General features: G+C 38.9%; 1 protein-coding gene and 3 long non-coding RNA genes across 5 annotated transcripts; 1 reads left to right on the top strand and 3 right to left on the bottom strand.

Annotated features, from left to right (window-relative positions):
• Positions 1–8,471: 8,471 nt before the first annotated feature.
• LOC136244133 (uncharacterized) lies at positions 8,472–9,161 on the bottom strand. Its single transcript, XM_066035649.1, has one exon. It carries the CDS (start codon positions 9,159–9,161, stop codon positions 8,472–8,474), a length of 690 nt encoding a protein of 229 aa, XP_065891721.1.
• A 4,176-nt stretch (positions 9,162–13,337) lies between these two features.
• Positions 13,338–13,647, top strand: LOC136244632 (uncharacterized). Its single transcript, XR_010695480.1, has 3 exons — positions 13,338–13,368; positions 13,426–13,482; positions 13,534–13,647. It is a non-coding gene; the product is annotated as an uncharacterized lncRNA (long non-coding RNA).
• On the bottom strand, positions 13,564–15,657 carry LOC136244631 (uncharacterized). Of its 2 annotated transcripts, XR_010695479.1 has the most exons (4): positions 15,530–15,657; positions 14,757–14,921; positions 13,775–13,944; positions 13,564–13,692 (listed from the first exon to the last, which is right to left on the bottom strand). It is a non-coding gene; the product is annotated as an uncharacterized lncRNA (long non-coding RNA). The 2 variants fall into 2 exon arrangements; XR_010695478.1 differs by lacking the exon at positions 15,530–15,657 and having other exon boundaries at positions 14,757–15,169.
• Positions 15,658–16,966: 1,309 nt separating this feature from the next.
• LOC136243916 (uncharacterized) lies at positions 16,967–17,403 on the bottom strand. The gene is made up of 3 exons (XR_010695026.1): positions 17,354–17,403; positions 17,257–17,311; positions 16,967–17,158 (listed from the first exon to the last, which is right to left on the bottom strand). It is a non-coding gene; the product is annotated as an uncharacterized lncRNA (long non-coding RNA).
• Positions 17,404–18,074: the final 671 nt, after the last annotated feature.

Consider the following 18,074-nt stretch of genomic DNA (forward strand, 5'->3'; position numbering starts at 1 on the left):
CAATAGGTTGCGCTTGATCATGAGAGCCACCAATAGTTTTAATGGGAACTGTTACCTGTTGGTCAGTTAGTAGTAAACTACTGATCTTACAGTCTATTAGGGCACTGTGTTGGACCAAAAAATCTGTACCTAAAATACCAGCAACCGACAGCTGTCTAACTACTGTGAATAGCTGATTATATTTGTGCTCACCAATCACAATGGTTGTTGTTATTTGGCCCACTACATCTAATGGTGAACCATTGGCTCTACATGTATAGGGCTAACCTGCTGTCGTAATAACTCACTCAATGTATCATAGTGTGCCACCGATACTACTGCCCCAGTATCCAGAAGGAACTGGACAGATATGTCACCCAATTGCCCACATACATAAAATATTGCAAAAATGTTAAAACTACTTACTTCGTTAAGTGGTTGGGGAGTCCAGTAGTTTAATTCTTGTTCCTTGGCCAGTTGGCCACTGGTCCAACTGGCCTGTTGTAGTTTAAAGGACAATCAGCCCTCATATGTCCCTCTTCTTGGCATGTCCAACAGACTGGTCTGCTTCCTCCATACCCTCTCCCTCTCCGCGGGTATGACTGCTGTTTCTTTTCTGGTTGTTCTGCATCTCTTTCAACTAAATTTCCAGTGCTTCCATCTGCTGTGTCATCTTCTCTACTATCTGTCATAAGAGTTCTGTACTTTCATCTTTCCTACCTGCTGATTCAGGAGGTTTAACAGTAACAGCGTTAATTTCTTGTGTGTCAGGCTTCTGGGTATTGGTCCCAAACTCCAAAGCATACTCCATTTCACAAGCATCTCTCACAGCATTGACTAAGAATTGTGGTCTACCACGTAGGAGTAGCTGCCGACTGATGAGCTTGTGTAAACCTGTCAGAAAACATTGGAGCAAAATGGTGGACGTTATTGCGTCATTTGGATATGCTTGCACAAATAACTTCTTAAGATCATCCGCAAAATCGGTAACCCTCTCCTGTGCTCCTTGATCCCTTGTGATAAAGAGCCGCCCGGCCGACAGTGAATCTTTAGCTAACCCTGACTTCTCCAGTAGAGCCTTCTTAACAGTACCCAAGCTTGCCCTCGACTCTTCACTGAGCTCCACATAATAATCCACCAATTTACCTCGCAGTAGAGCCAGTAAGATGGTTTTCTGTTTACTCTCGTCCCACTCTTTGGCTGATGCCACTAATCCGAAATGTGTCCATGCTCGCTGAAAGTTCTCCACGGTGATTTCTGGTAAGGGTAAGTCCAATGGAGTAGCCATCCCACTTCTGACACCAATGTAACGTGGGTAACTTGCGCGAGAGTTCACAAACACAACTTCTAGTTCAACACAATACAATGATTAAAAGCGCATGTATAATATGTAATAGTTCTAGAATAGTCCTCAGAGATCACGTGCTGTGTTACAACCCTATAAGTACAACAAACATACAGTAATTACAATTTCATATAAACATAAATAGAATTTATTTTACAATTTCATAACTCCTTAGTTTGCGAGGACGCAAATATCTGTGAGGGGAGTATTGTAACAGATTGTATTATGTATTGTAGTAATGATGTAATGTTAGGCACTTATGAGAGAGGTGATAAGGTCGTTGTTCATGTGTAACAGTTGTGTTGAGTATTAAGATAATACTCACATTATATAAGTGCACCGCATAGGAGCTTTTAAAAAAGCATTCCATTCTGTTTGTGTTTTAAAGCACAATATGTTAGTCAAAGTGTTATTTAGGAAAAAACAGTAAGGTATTGTTGATAGCGTTTTGTCAGAATCTTTTTTTTAATACACAAGAGTGGTATACTGTGGAACCTCTCAAAAAGGGACATGAACACCTTGATAATCAGGACATTGTAACTTACTTTTATTTAATGATGACAAGAGACACTAGCACAATCCTAGTGTGCCCAGAATAGAGAGGTTCCACTGTACGTGTTAAGCTTCATGCCAAGACAGAAACTGGGGCACATGCAGCTTCATGCTGACTTACAAACCTACATTGTATACTTGCTGCGACGTAGTAATGTGTATGATCGTTTAATTGAATTGCACATGCATTAATTAGAACTCTACAATTTGTTATTGCGTGCATGTTAATTCAGACCTGGATCACATAAGTTAGCGTCATCGACATTCCATTCATCGGTTTTGCAGTTGAATTCGTCCCGTTTGCAATTGACTTAGTTGGTTTTGCAATTAAATTTGTCGCGTTTGCACAAGAATTCGTCCATAACAAAGATTGGCAGCTGAAGTAAATGCGAAAACAGGATGTAGTAGCTGCTTCATGATCTTGTTGGAGTACAACTGTTAACAACTCTTTATAAGGCAATAATTCTTCTGCTGCAGCTTCTTCAGCAACATTCACAACAACACTTCACCACTGGCGATGAGTGTGGTCACTCACAAGTAAGCTAATTAAACTTGACAGAAACACGAATAACCTTCCAGTGTCTCAAGTGATATTCTCCATGGCAAAAATGATTCGCCTTGTGATAAGTGACTGGTTTCTTGTAGTAAATGTAATAATGACGAATTCTTTTGAAAACGCGATGAATTCTAACGTAAGAGCAATTGCAAAACCGACTAATTCAATTGCCAACGGGACGAAATCTACTGCAAAGGCGACAAACTCTATTGCAAACGGGACGAATTCAATTGCAAAGGTGACGAATTCAATTGCAAAAACCTGTAAGATACTATAGCAGTCAGCTAGTATGCTATACTGTACGCATGCATCGATGCATCTACAGGTAATAACTGGAGATTGACTCACCAGTGAACAAAGACACAAACGTATGTTATAATTAGAAAGTTTTGTGTTGGTGACTGAGCTTACTAAAGTATTGGAACTTAAGAATTCGGCGGCATCGACTCTACCTGATGGTGTTACTATTGCCAGGTGTTCAACAACGTCGGGGACTTAGGCTTCTTCTTGGGGGTCTCACCGATGATATCTGCAGACACATCCAGGAGACCACTATCCATGTCTTCAATAATGCTACTTGTGTGGTGGAGAGAAAAAAAAATGTAAATAATAAAATGTTTAATTTTAATGCTGTAGTAAGTTAAGATATGTGTTAAGAGGTGATTGGTGAGAGAGAAGATGGTAGATATAAAAACAAATGCATGCTAGATTAGCATGCATGCCAAATTTGATAAGAGTTGAAAATGAAAAGTAACACCAACATGAAAACTCATGATTATTGTGTTTACCTCTTTGTGCCACAGTTAGTACATTTTCATGGGCTTTGTAGTTTTCATGTACAATAGTTCATTTATTTTCTGTGACAATATTTTGACTTTATTTTTATTTTTCTTAGTACCTAGTTGTATAATTATTAAGGTTGTGTTGTGCTATATATTGGTACCAAACCTAAGACTACTTCAACTTGATTAGTTGTCTCACAGGCAAAATTCTCAAGAGTATAGCATCAGTAGGTCGCTATGTAATTAAAGAAGTTAACAGAAACCTGGACAAAATGAGTGTAAAAATAAACAAAATGCAAGTAGGTGTGTCTCAACAAAACAGCAGTTCATTTGCACCGTGCGCGCTGCTATGCCACTATAGGACATACCGTGGGAAAGGTGTTTATCAACTATGTACATGCTATTGATGATTCTGGAATGTACAGGGTGCTGGTATTTCAAAGCCATTCCAGTTAACTGTGGTAGAAGAGAATGCCATTTACTATGCAGCAGGATATGTTGTCCATAAACTCATGAAATACAGACGAGGCTCAAGTTCCATGAGTAAATCTTGAGCCATTCCAGTTGACTGTGGTAGAAGAAAATGCCATTTACTATGCAGCATGATACATGTTTTCCATAAACTCATGAAGAACTACAGACGAGGCTCAAGTAGTCAATCCCCAGTTATTATAAGTGCTCTGTACAATACTATTGAAGATACACCACGAAGACCTGGACCATTCACTTAAACTATGTGAAGACCTGGGCCATTGCTAATGACAGAGAAGCACTGTGGCATGTAAAAGATGATACATAGAGATTCTTTTTGGCCATGAAGATGATCACGTACAAATGCTGGAGGTAGGTGAAACAAAAGAGAAAGTGACATGTGAAGTTACAGGAGATGAGAATGTGTTTTTTTGCAGGAGATAGCAACTGATTGTCAAAAGACAATCTGTCAGTTACATTGTTATGAGAAACTGTACAAGAATGGTTCACCATTAGTTAATGCCTTGGTATGGTTTTGATGCTTGAAGAGAAGACAACCAACCTGGTTGAAGATAAAAGGAAAGACAAGGCGCACAGGGCATACACTCATCGGAACCACAAAAGGCCCACCAGTGAGTTTGTTGTTGTGGTGTAAAATGGTGAGCACGCACTGCTTCGTTTGGGCTCTAGGGTTGCGACTGTGGTCAGTGAGTGAGTGAGACAAAATTTCAAGTTTTGGGAGATTTAAAAAAAAATCTATTTGGTCAATGATAGGTGTTTTTTGTTTTTAATGTTGTATTTCATGTTAGATGGACCAATATTATTCTGTAAGGGCACTTTTCTGTGGCGTAAGATGTTTCTAGGATGATTTTTAAAGATGGTATTTAGGTGGCACACATCATTTTGGAGAGATCCCTACTTGAACAGTACTACTGTACTGTTTGATGGGTGCCATCGAACCTGATTTATTTGCTTTCCATACAGCAACCCAGAAAGAATTACATGCTATTATGATATATTTATACATATATTATTATACATGCGTGCAATGAGTGTAAGTATACATAGGTTAATATTTCATTATAGACCTGAGTTTCCCAAAATATCCGCTTAAATTCATCGTCTCCCAGTGCTGGTTGGCTTTTCTATCTCTTCTCAGATCATCGGGTACAACCACATCATCATTCTTCACTATTATATTTAACCTCATTCTCAACTGCCTGTTCTTGAATTGCAAAGCTTTTTGCAAAGATTGTATACAAAAATTCTTCCATGGTATGTAGTCTTCAGACTTTTAGCCACAATTATATGATAGAACTGACCTTGGGGACTACTACCGCTGATACCTTTATGACAACATAATTAGGATAAAATGGTATGTGCATATGTAGGTTTACATTAGCATAATTGCTGACCCACTTTGGACAGTATATAACTTTTTTATACTGTCCAAAGTGCCACATATTTCCTTCCTGTTTCATAATACATATGTGCTTATTTCATGTACAGTACAGCTCAAATACAACATTGCAACACATGAGTGAGCCCAAAACGCGTGAGGAGAAGCACGCAAATGCATGAAGAAACACACACAATTGCGTGCTCGTTTTCACACAGGAGTGCGTGCTTGGTGCCATACTTGCTACACGAGTGAAACAGTAATCACACCTATCACTAATACGTGTTAGAACGAACACGTACATAGTTAGAGCAAAGACAGTAATAAAAATTAATTAAGACGCTACACTTCTGTTTAATAGTGCTGTAGCTACAACAATACCATTGTTTTTCTTATACTATAGATCACAATGACCAGAGACACTCACCTAAGAGCCGGATTGGACCCCTCGGGATCGTCGGTCACTAGAAATGAAAATCAACCTCCATATCCAGTTCTGAGTGATTGGTGACATAACCCAGTCCCTTGATCAGAAAACGATAACTAGAATATTACATTTACACAAACTTTCAGGGGCATATTAGTAAGTGTTGATTGGCAAAGACACAAACTTTACAATCCTGTTAACAAGCAATGCGTGGCCATAAACAATTACAAAGTTTTGTAGCAATGCAATGGCCTTTACGAAGACGTCTAGTGTTTCAACTCAACTATAGTGCTAGTGTTATAATGTGTAGAGAGTTAAAATAAGAGAACTTTTCTTTTTGATGTGATATTTTTTTGCTGCATTATCATAACTGCTACCTAAGGCATGCCCTGCTTGTAAACAGGATTATGAAGTTTGTGGCTTTGCTAATCAACACTCACTTGAATACTGGTAATAGTCTGAACAGGACTTCTTATATCGTTGCACCAGACCCTACCTTTTCCCCCACACACAAGAGAAAAAGTAGTGGTCTGGCTTTGGGAGACTGTATCTACACAGTAGTTAGATACATCTAGAAGAGTAACAAGTTACATCATAGTAATTTCCAGTGCTCCACATGCTTCTAAAGGGGAAGAAAACTTTTAAAGCACCAGTTAACATATGGTCTCAATTTTGTCAAAACTGTCAATCAGACAGGTTTATGTACCTAATCAAGTGATCAAGCCATTTTTGTGGATCAAAATCTTGATTTCTGTTGCAGATGGTTCTACAGGACCAATGGTAGTGACCAGGTGCAAGTGTGATCATTCTGAAAACTATTAGCACAAGGACTTTGAAGATTTTTTGCTTTTGCTGTATTATAGCCACTCGACATGCTGTATTTTTTTACACACTTGCGGGCGGTGCTTCAAGTGTTGTATTGTACTTCCTGATTGTCTTCTTGATGTAGTGTTCATCTATAGCTTTAGTGATTTAAAATTCAACACATGTGATCAATCCTACAGTCCAAGTGGGGTTGTTTTTGTAACATATTGAGATGGATTAGGCCCTAAGATGGATGACTTACAGAGAGTTAAGGAAGGTTAACTAAAGTAGAATGCTCTGCGTGTACATTTCTAGGTGATGATTTTCTTGCCTCATAAATTCGGGCAGTTAAGCAAATATAGCAAAAAGAACATATAGTTTCGTAGCAATTATTTAGTTTAGTGTATGTGATAGCAGTAATAGTTCAACTTATTTAGCTTCCTTTAGAGTTGAATACGTTGTGTGAATTCTATTTTAATGGCCACCCCAAGAATTATCTTCGTGTTATTCTGCCATCATCAAACTTACATTTTCTTATCTTAACTGTTTTGTAATCGACTGCATTTCTTTAGGTGTGTTTGAAACTGTTTTGTTATCTGTCATAATACCATTGCAGTATTGATCCCTCTCATTGTTGAGTCACTATGATGGTGCTGGTAGTAAAGAAACCAGAGAGCAATTAATTTATGCACATGATTGTATATGAATATATTATGGTGTGCATTTATTTGAAGCAATTTTTTAATGTGATGGGAGGCTTGGAAGGCGTATTGGGAACATTGTACACAGTTTGTAGAGGGTAAGGGGGTTATTATTTACTAAATCGCCGGGTATATAATGAGGGACAATAACTCTGAATGCGGGTAAGGTTACGGGTTTCCATTTGCAAAAAAAGTCCCACTACAGGAAGTTTTGAAAAACCCTTTTCACTGCCAATGGGTTCACCGTAATTCGTTTAACAGTAGCATTTTACGGGTGATTTTTGTACCATTTCAGGCCTACATTCTCCTGTGAAGGTGCATCAAAAAGGTCTCAAAAGTGAAAAAACAAGTTATGGCCTAGGATTTACCCCAGATTGGTTATAGAAGGTGCACAAATCACTATAGTTGTTTGTCTGTGGTTTTGACAGGAATGTAGCTCAACTTTTCAGTGATCCTTCCCTACACCAGTACCTTCAAAGCCCTATAAAGAACAAAAAGCATGTACTGATTTGCTACAACAACACTGCCAGATGATTGGCATTTAATTTTGCTAATGCTTTACATGCCAAGATACTATGAGGTAAAAGTTGAGTACTAGAACAAAAAAATGTACAAGCACATGGATTCAAACCCACAACCTCCTACATGCTATACAGATGTTCTACCACTTGAATAGTTTGTGCTGTGGTTTTCAAAGGAATGTTGCTCACATTTTCTCTGCACCTTAACCTTTTATGCACTGTAGAGAACAAACGGAAGCACATGTGAACTCGCAATAATAATCTTAGAGTAGCTGGATTATGAGTGCTTCGTTATCTGCACTGGTCATGCTGTGCCAGGGAGATGAGGGAAAAAACTTGCTTTCTTCGTTATAGCACAACAATCTTATTCATTAATACTGCAGAGAACTGACTATGTACAAAACAGTGCTATTTTATATAAAAAATATCACGTGACAGTACTACATAATATTAGTTACAAGTTTGTGACACTCCTGGGAGAAAACAAAATAGAATGCATACAGCATTCTCTGTCAATTGTCTAGAAATCCTTGTACGAGCTTCTGCAGCAGCTTGTCTTCTTGATACATTTCTTAATTCAATTGATGCTTGATCCAAGCTGGCTGCCGATTCTTCACAGCTAACTTGTGAGTTAACTTCCAATGGAAACAAGTGACTTATTGCTCTAGTAATAATGTTTTTATTAGCAAGCAAAATTTTTGCTGATCTTATTTCCCCATCTTTGCTATAAATAAATTCTCTAATTTTTGCTAATCATTTTCATCTTTGACAATAACTATTTCTCCTATTCTAGGCTGTCTGTTTAATTGTAATCGTTGATTCCTATGAGCAAGTGGTAATGCGTCTCTCAAGCTAGACAAATAGTCATGCTTCCAAGACTCCCAAAATTGATTCAATTGTTTTTGACTTCTTTTCCAATATTCACTCTACTCTTTTACCAAATCCATCTTGGGAAATAATCAACACCATCACTATAGTCTAGACAAGATGGGATCACATCTCGGTTACCAGTGAGAAAGTGAGTGGGGGTTAGTACAAAATCTGATTCGAAATCTTCTTTCATCTTGCATGGAATCTTTGGATCCTTGGACTCTTCCAACTTGATAAGAAACTCTAAAGGAAACTTGCTTAAAATTTGTTGCACAATGGGTTCACTCAGTGCCTCCGATTGTCTTAAGATCTTTTCAACAGAGTCACTTGTTCGCTTTAAATCCACTAATTTATTGCTTGACCTTGGTAATAGTTGTAACTGTGAATACAAAGATTCTATTATCTTCTCGGGCCTTCTACATCTTTCTCTTAGCAACAAGAGAGCCATGTCATAGTTCTCATTACTCACCGATATTCCAGAAATTGTAGCCGCAGCTGCACCTTTCAACACACCTTTTAAGTAACTAAACTTAGCAACTGGTGGTAAGCTTTGTTGATGAACAGCAGCTGAGAATGTGTCCCAAAATTCTTGCCACTGTAGCAAGTTACCATCAAATGTTTGTAGCTGTAACTTTGGTAGACTGATTTTTAATCCACCAGTATTGCTACCACCAGCTGCTTTAGGATCAGAAAGGCATGAAAGGGGAGTTCTCTGCACTAATTTCTTCTCAATTCGTTTTAATCTTGCTCTCATACGACCTATGCATTCACCTGCATTCAATAACACCTCAACATACCCTTCATTTTGCCCTTTAGGTCTTGTAAAAGACTGGTCCAGTTGGCATTACATTGTTCTATAACAGAGACATTATTCATACACTCTATTAAGTCCTCCAGGGTGAGTTCTTCCTCCGTCATCATCCCTCCTTCAATAGGCTTAGAGATTAACTGCTCAACCTCCTTGATATAATGCTGGAGTTGCACCTTCGCCGGTCCTAAAAGCTTCTGCAGTGGGCCCAACATCCTGCCAACTACACCTAAACCGTTGCAGGGAGATGAGGGAAGAAACTTGCTTTCTTCGTTATAGCACAACAATCTTATTCATTAATGCTGCAGAGAACTGACTATTGTACAAAACAGTGCTATAAAATATCACGTGACAGTATTACATAATATTAGTTACAAGTTTGTGACATGCTGAGTTTGGTGAGCCAGCGGCGTGACAGTCAGACAGACGGTTTTTCAGTTTTAATGGTAAATTTTCAGCAAGATCCTTTTTGCTTACAGATAAACTGGCGATGGCTATGCTGTGATCCTAAAGTTAATTTCCAGTCACTTTAACAATCTGTACTGGGGCACTCATTGCACTTACAAATAAATTAAATGCAATTGGCAGACTGGCAGACTTTTTTGCGTGAGCTGTCCAAACAATCATCACCTGTCAATAATAAATCACCAGATAAAACATTAAGAACTAATTTCCCTTGCATTGGTTAAACTGATTGCTGCAATCCTCCGATGATAACATAGTTCCTCCACCTACAGTTACTGAACACACATCACGATAAACAACAGCAGTGATCAGCCAGTCTTGTCCCCCCCACCACACACTGCATTGCTGCACACTCATACATAAGCATCATCTGCTATCATACAGCTACAAGTACTGTATATTAGGCATGAAGGTTTGGGTCTTTCCTTCACCCTAAAACCAGTCTTACAATACCTTTATTGTACCTTGGCTGGTATAGCCAAGTCCTAGAGTGCTTTCAGTACATGTGTGTTGCAAAATTTTATTAAAAATTGTTTAGTGGAATTTTCTGCTAACTGTGTGACTAAATGATTAATTCCTTCAGACAAGCATAACTCAATCAACAGCTAAGGCTACAAGATGGACTTTTGTGCTGCCTTAGTCCCTAGACATGCTTTTTGGCATACAGTAACATGTATAATGTACATATCATAGCATAATGGTTGTAAACGTATTACCATGGTTACTGCAGAGGCACTTCTACTTTCTTCATTTGTAATGCTGTGAAATGGGCTGAACATAGCTGAGAAAGCGAAGCATAATGGAAACTTCCAAGTCAGTAATTGATATTTGGGGGAAGCAAATCATCTGTATTTTTTGTTGTAACTGGATTGATTGGGGCTTCTCCTTTGTTTGTAGCACAGTGTAATAGCTGAAACTGAAGTGCAACAGCCACTTCATTTTTCAGTCAGCAATTGATAGCTAGCCACCAGTTCACACAAAGCATTAACTCTGGTGCTTTCCTTTCTGATGATGTGGTATGCACGGGTTCACCAGTCACAATGATGTTACAAAGAAATAAACAAGTGGTTTTAATGTCCAAATCCAAGTTGTGCGTACTAACTAATCACATTTTCAATCCCCTAGTACATAACTCATTACTTAAGTAACACATTAACCCAACACTAAATACAGTATATTAGCAAGGGCATAGCCAGGGTGGTTCAGATGGTTCTTTCAGAGGATGAATTTTTAAAATTAAAATAACAACTTACAGCCTTGGAGCTCTCCAGTAGCTACTTGCACACTGGCACTCCTCTGTGCTACTCTTGAGGTCGCTTTGCATTAATGTTGAATCACAAGATCTATTGCATGACGTGATGAATTACAATTGCTGACAGTACAGCAGGACAGCCAAGAATAGTACAGCAGCCCAGTACAGCAGTACAGCAGGACCAGCCAAGAATAATGTATACCTAGAAGAAAGTATTGCCAACTAATTAAGGGACTCAAGTGTGGAGGTGCTAGGAAAATGAAGTGAAAGTGAAAGATTACAATAGGTTTATAGTTTCTACAAGTTACATAAACAGTAGCAAGAGTATGTAATACTATCCCAGAGTATTGAACGGGTGTATTGATTAATGATTGCGTGAAGTAACAGACATTTCAGTAATTGTTCATTTATATTGCCGTTAAGGGTTGCTATATTTAGCCCAATTCTGCCACTAAACCAAGTGAAAACATGATAGCATTAAAGGGAAGTGGCTAATGTTAAAGTTCTGGCACTGTCAAGCGGATCCCTAAAGACATGGAAACACAGTTCTTTTGTGCAACTGTTGCTCCGGTTGGGTCCTTACTACACTTTACTTGTACAATAATTGTTGAATACTTGGTTGAACAACACACAAAACTGGCGAACAGATCCGTTGCCACATACACATTTCACAATACCATTTCGCGTAACTGAAATATCCACTGGTGTATTGATTAATGATTGCGTGAAGTAACAGACATTTCAGTAATTGTTCATTTATATTGCCATTAAGGGTTGCTATATTTAGCCCAATTCTGCCACTAAACCAAGTGAAAACATGACAGCAGTAAAGGGAAGTGGCTAATGTAAAAGTTCTGGCACTGCCAAGCGGATCCCTAAAGACATTCAACAAAGTGATTTGTCATTAATTTGTCACACCTAATCACTATGCAGTACTGTAAACTGATAATGAAAAGTTAGCTTGTTATGTATTAGACAGTAAATTAGCCATATATTTGGAATGCTTCAATGCATCATCACAAAATTTTCGCACAAGATAGATAACCACTCAGTGCTTCATTGTAGTTATAAAAAAGAAAATTGGAAAATGTGCCCAAATGTATGGTTTTCCAAAATAGGGTCACATTTACTCTTGACAGCAGTGGTTTGGTTTTAGTTAGTAGTGGTTTGGTTTTAGCTTATGTGCTTATATACAACTTAGCTTATTTCTCAGCAACTTCTCTAAAGCCAATGGACTATGTATGAAAAGCCTTTTATTAAGAATTCATTATAAGTATTATGAAATTTTGTTTTGATGCATGAGAAACATTGCACAAGTTAAAACATTCTTTGTATTATTGTATAGAAAACATGGCGGCAATACAAGGAAACCTTTTTAACTGAAAGTGCTGCTGCCTTGGGTTTACGTCCTGTGGCCTACAGGACATTTTGCAGATATTGGCAGGACTTGCTCCCGCACATTATCATCAACAAGCCACACAGTGACTTATGCTGGACATGCCAGCAAAATAGCATTGCTATTATGAAGGTCACCAACCGATCAGACCACGAAAAAGAGAGGGTATTTTCATATTCTGGCACTCTACAATCTGACACTTAACTATAAAGGATGTAAAATCCTACAGGTCTAGCTAGCTCATACTAGTCCACTACCATCCCATGGTTTCCCAAGTTATCTGAGTACATCCCGGGATGTCTCATAGTAGAGAGCCTCAATACTTAGTATTCCAAGACATCCTGGGATGTCTAATAGTAGGGGAGCCTCTAGATCCTACAATACTTAGGATCCCGAGCTACCTGAATACATCCCGAGATGTCTCATAGTGGGAGCCTCTAGATGGAATACATCCTGGGATGTCTAATAGCAGGGAAATGGATTGGAACATTTCAGGTGTAAACAATGTATTCTTGCAATTGTATTAAGAAAATACATATTTTTGCTTTCAACTTTTGCAAGGATTGAGCTCAACATGTACATGTACACACATACTAACAGGAGCCCATAAAGGATGCAGCACTTATATTATGGGCTCCTGATAGTCTAAATTACAGTAAACTAATTATTTTACATTAATGGTAAGAATGTAGCAATAAAATATTGATATATGTGACCCGGTCTGACAAAATCGGTCTTATCGCTTAAAGATAGCATTTTCAGTACGGGCAAAACAAAGTTTAGGGTAAATTGAGATTAACATATTAAGACAAAGACATACCCTTTCCACATCTTCTTGCAAAGTTTAAGCATTATTGGATACTCGGGAGGTGAGATATGACGCCTTCTTTGCACCCCTGTGACTTCTTGCTGCGTATCATACACGGAGCTGGACAAATCATCCCATTTGTAACAGCAATCTTATTCAGCGGGTTACATCATGAACTTACTTCAGGGTAGCAAGAGGTAATTACCAGAATGCTATGATCAAGTCAGTGAAGGTACATGGATACAGTGAATTTAAAAATATACATACATAATTCTATTTATATAAACAGATGCTCCACTCTCTCTTGTAAATGTAGATGAGTCTTGTGGTGATTTTCCAGATGAAGGTAAAAATCTATGCAATTACAGTAGTATATTTATAACGACTAAATTTACAGCTATCATTGAATTACCGGTATTGCCAGATCCCTTTAACAACATGGGGTCATCATTGCCCTCATCTAGCACTGCTTCACCTGACATTTCTCACACAACACAGATGCCTGCTGCTATCTTATCCACACCGAGACAAACAGCCATCTCCAAAGACTTCATTGCTAGACAGAAGAAACGGGAACGTGAGCAAGCATCCGAAGTGTCCAAGTGTGACAAATTCTTAGATGATACATGTGGGTGTACCTTAGCAGATGGGAATCCTTGTAGTACATTGTTTCCAAAGGAGTACTTCATTGACACCAGAACACAGACTTTTTTCTTGTCACGAGATGAGCTAGAGATGCTACTGTTAGGATCTGTAGCTGCTACTGTGTGTGATGACGATGATGTAGGAGTGAGAAGTGGTCACAAACCTGCAATGAAACATCAAAGGACAACAATTGAATATATGCACAAAGGCTACCACATATGTGACTGAATTTGACAAAACAAGGCTTCGACGCACAAAGCTTTGTTAGGAGATATGGCGATTTTAAGGAATCATTGTGTAATAACTTCCCAGTGCCTACAGCTGTGCAAACAAAATTTGCACCAATTGTTCATCTGTTCACTAGCTATCACTGAGTGGGTGTATACATTTCTGATACCCAAAATTTGCCCTGTTTTGAGCAGTTTTTTCGAGCGGGTAATAATATCACAGGTGGTAGTAATAGGGTGGGGATGGACGGTGGTCTTAATATACGGGTATAAAATGAAGTAAGAATACGATTGGAATCCAGAGGCCAAGTTTGGGCCCTCCATGGCCCTCAAATTACTCCAAATTGACTGAGAACACTATTGGCGAGTCTCTGTGAAGTCCCAGCTCACTACACACCATTATCACAAAACCCTGGCCATTTAATGGTGCCAATCTCACACTCGTGGCTTTGACAGGGTCGGAAGAAAGCTGCTACAGAAACCAGACTTGCCAGTGCTGAAGGAAGTACAGTGTGAAATATGATAGTGTATTAGACCAGCAATCCATTTCTGGTAAAATCGTAAGTTTGATTTTGTGTGTGTGGAAGCCTTGTTATATGAAATCCGGTCACATATGCAGGAACACTTTCAATTTCCTGCATGGGGCTGGCAAGCACAAAGTGCATGTAATGAAAAACCATTTTTTGGATAATGGCTTAGCGCCACGGGAACATGGCAATACTGGTAATCACCCCAAGCATGCCCTTACTTTGGGTAGGATTCTTGGGATTCATCAGTTTGTCAAAAACTATGCAGAACAGAATACCATCCTCCTGCCTGGCCATATCCCTGGGTTCAAGCGAGACTACGTCAAAGTTCTATTTCAGTTCAGAATTTTGTCCTGCTGATAAGCAGGACAGTGTATGTCCACAACCTATTTAAAATTATGACAAAACTATACATTCATTGTATTACACTGGTTTATCAGCTAGACACAGGAGGACGTACAAGAAAGGCTATGCCTGTATACGGTGTTTGCTATGACATAATGAGCCTAACCTATCTGTACATTAAATGAAACCAAACAATATTCACAGCCAAGCCTTTCCTCTGTGCTTTCTACTTCCCTTAGTAAGTCGCCATTTATCACACACATTTCAACAAGCACTTATAATCCCTCAACACAACAACACAAACTTTCAGTTTAGAATACACAATAGTCTTTGGTATCTTTACACCAGCACACCATGAGCTATCAGCAAAACCACATACCCTATCATTTCCCACTCTCTATAAAGGCCATCGTACAATTAACCTCTCTATAAAGGACACTATACACACACATACATACATACACCATTACAAAGGATACTGCACATTTAACCTCTCTATAAAGGACGCTGCACATTTAACCTCTCTATAAAGACACTATACATTTAACCTCACTATAAAGGACACTACATTTTAAACTCTCTATAAAGGTCATCATACATTTAACCTCTCTATAAAGGACACTGCACACACACATACATACATACATACATCAGCAGCTCAGGTCATCCATGATGCATCGATGGAACTGATACCTTGGTTCATCACCAAGTTCACGAACAACAATGCTATCCTGTAAGGTACAATTAAGGAGGTGTAGTACTATGCAGTACCATGGATGTTACTGTACTGTATTTTCTAATTACAAGATTTTAATAAATGAATATGTGCCATTAAATTTTGTAAACATGCCTATAATCAAGATTTAATAATAGTGGAGGGGAGAGTGTCTAACGCTCTATAGGGCTGTATAAAATGAGCGCGTTTGAGCTAAAGGGCTTCAGCAATCTTAACAAGCGACGTGTTAACGCATTCAATTATGGTTACGCGGCCGGCGCAATACTCATTCAGAAAAGAGTGTATCAATAGCAGTTCACGTGAGAAGCGAGTATTATAAAATGGTGTCCGTTCATGGTTCTCAGTCGAAGATATCAAATTGTAGCGGTACCCGTGAGAGTGGAAAACAGATTCTAGTGGAAGAAGAAACATCATCTCGATGGGAAGTAGGAAAACCATTGTTCGAAGACGCGATGCGGTGTTACCTGGTCTGCCATGTTGGAACCAAATACCACTATCAGCACTTCCCAAATATCGATTCTAGTGTTCCATGAACTTGTGCAGCATCATTGATGTGACCTGACAAAAGTGACGATTGGTTCTAGTTGTCAAGTGTAGAGAATGCGACTAAACACGAGATTATCCCCCTTTAGCTCCCACGCGCTCATTTTATGCAGCCCTATACAGCGTTAGACACTCTCCCCTCCACTATTATTAACTCTTGCTATAATGCATATATGATATGTGTGGCCCTGTACTGAATCATACAGGAGGTTCACACACAAATGTATTTGTGCAGAGTACACAATTTTCAATAGTGTGCTATCAACACCTTCCCAGATACTTGTGTTTGCATTTGTGCAGAGTAGACAAATTTCAATAGTGTGCTATCAACACCTTCCCAAATACTTGTGTTTGCATATCACCACTTTAAGGGTCTCTTCTAGTGAAACATTTGGAGCTGTATCATACCTCTTGCAGCACGGGGAAAAGAGTGCAGATTTAATTCTATTGTATGCTACCAAAACCCAGACTAGGGTCTCTGGTTACACAGAAATAACTAAATTTTGTAAAATCACTATATACACGTACAGCACATTCAACATTCACAACTGTAACTGGCGTGTTAACCACCACAGAGGGGTTTATTAAGAGTGGGGATTATTTATTTATTATTAAGTGTGTATTTACATATGTAGGTGTGCATATACACAGGTACGAATGGTACACACAAATGACTGAGTGAACACTTCAAAACACACAAACATACAAACACACACACAAACACACACACAATAATAAAGCAATGTATGTAAGCTAAGTCTCCACGATGTAACATACACCAATAAAAAACCAGACACTCACAAGTTCTCCTTGGTCTCCATCTTCAACGTCAACTCTATCATCACCAGGTTCCAGAGGGGTAGCCGGCAGTTCCAGTGAGTCCTGATGCTCCCTTCCCTCCAGGCAAGCCAGCTGGGCCTGGGAACCCTCAGTTCCCTGCCGTGAATTGTTTCATAAACAATTTTTACAGCATTTCCAACCAAATGATCATGGGCTTCCCTAATGGTGTGAAATTACAAATAATTTTGCTCTTAATGAAAGAATCAGAGACAAAGGCAACATGACACACACTATACAAACAATAAAAGATGACTCACTTGTGCTTCAGTAGCACCAGTTGGTCCAAGGTTGCCATCCTTACCCTGAGTATGACTAAAACAGGATTAATGACATAGTGAAATTACTGCAACATACATTAGGGCCAGGGTCTATGCCACTCTCTCCAACTTCACCAAGTAAACCCTATAAATTAAAAAAAAAAAAAAGAAACAAACATACATACAAGTACTACAAGTACATACATACATACAAGGAATTTTAAAGCTAAAGCTTTATGGAAACTATTAAAAAAATATTGAGTTGTAAATTCAGCAGAAGTAAAATCGAAACAAAGTCAAACTATCTATGACATTGTCACACAACCAACACCTTCATCATTGTCCTGGTTACTCGCACGACTGTGCAGTGCAGACGTGCAACGATCACATGCATGCAGTGAAACACGTGTTATCAACAGTGCACTACTTGGAGATGATTGAGCGAAATTACGTCGCAGACATAAAAATGGCCGCTGTAGTGTGGGGACATTAAATTTGTATGGGTGAATATAGGAAGAAAAATTTTGAACAGAAATATCTCAGCCAAAAAGGAAAATTCGAACTCTAACTAGCAGGTATGGCTATAAGACATTACAATACAGGGCCCGAGGAGGGAAAATTGGGTTGGTCAGGCCATTGTATATGTTGAAATTGCTACTACATACATGGTGTTGCCAATGAGTTGCTGCACACTGACAGTGTGCGAAACATACAGTCCACGAAGTGTGAAGCATGAGCATTCTAGGGGGGTCTGAAGGCATGCCCCCACTAGTCTCGCGTGGCACAGACCGCTATTTTCATGCAGGGGCTTATCGATT

Source organism: Dysidea avara, chromosome 14 (genome assembly GCF_963678975.1).
Source record: "Dysidea avara chromosome 14, odDysAvar1.4, whole genome shotgun sequence".
Taxonomy (NCBI): domain Eukaryota; kingdom Metazoa; phylum Porifera; class Demospongiae; order Dictyoceratida; family Dysideidae; genus Dysidea; species Dysidea avara.

What these genes read in the sequence shown, in the direction of transcription:
- LOC136244133 (XM_066035649.1), bottom strand. Translation starts at nt 9,161, where the DNA reads ATGAGAGCAAGATTAAAACGAATTGAGAAGAAATTAGTGCAGAGAACT.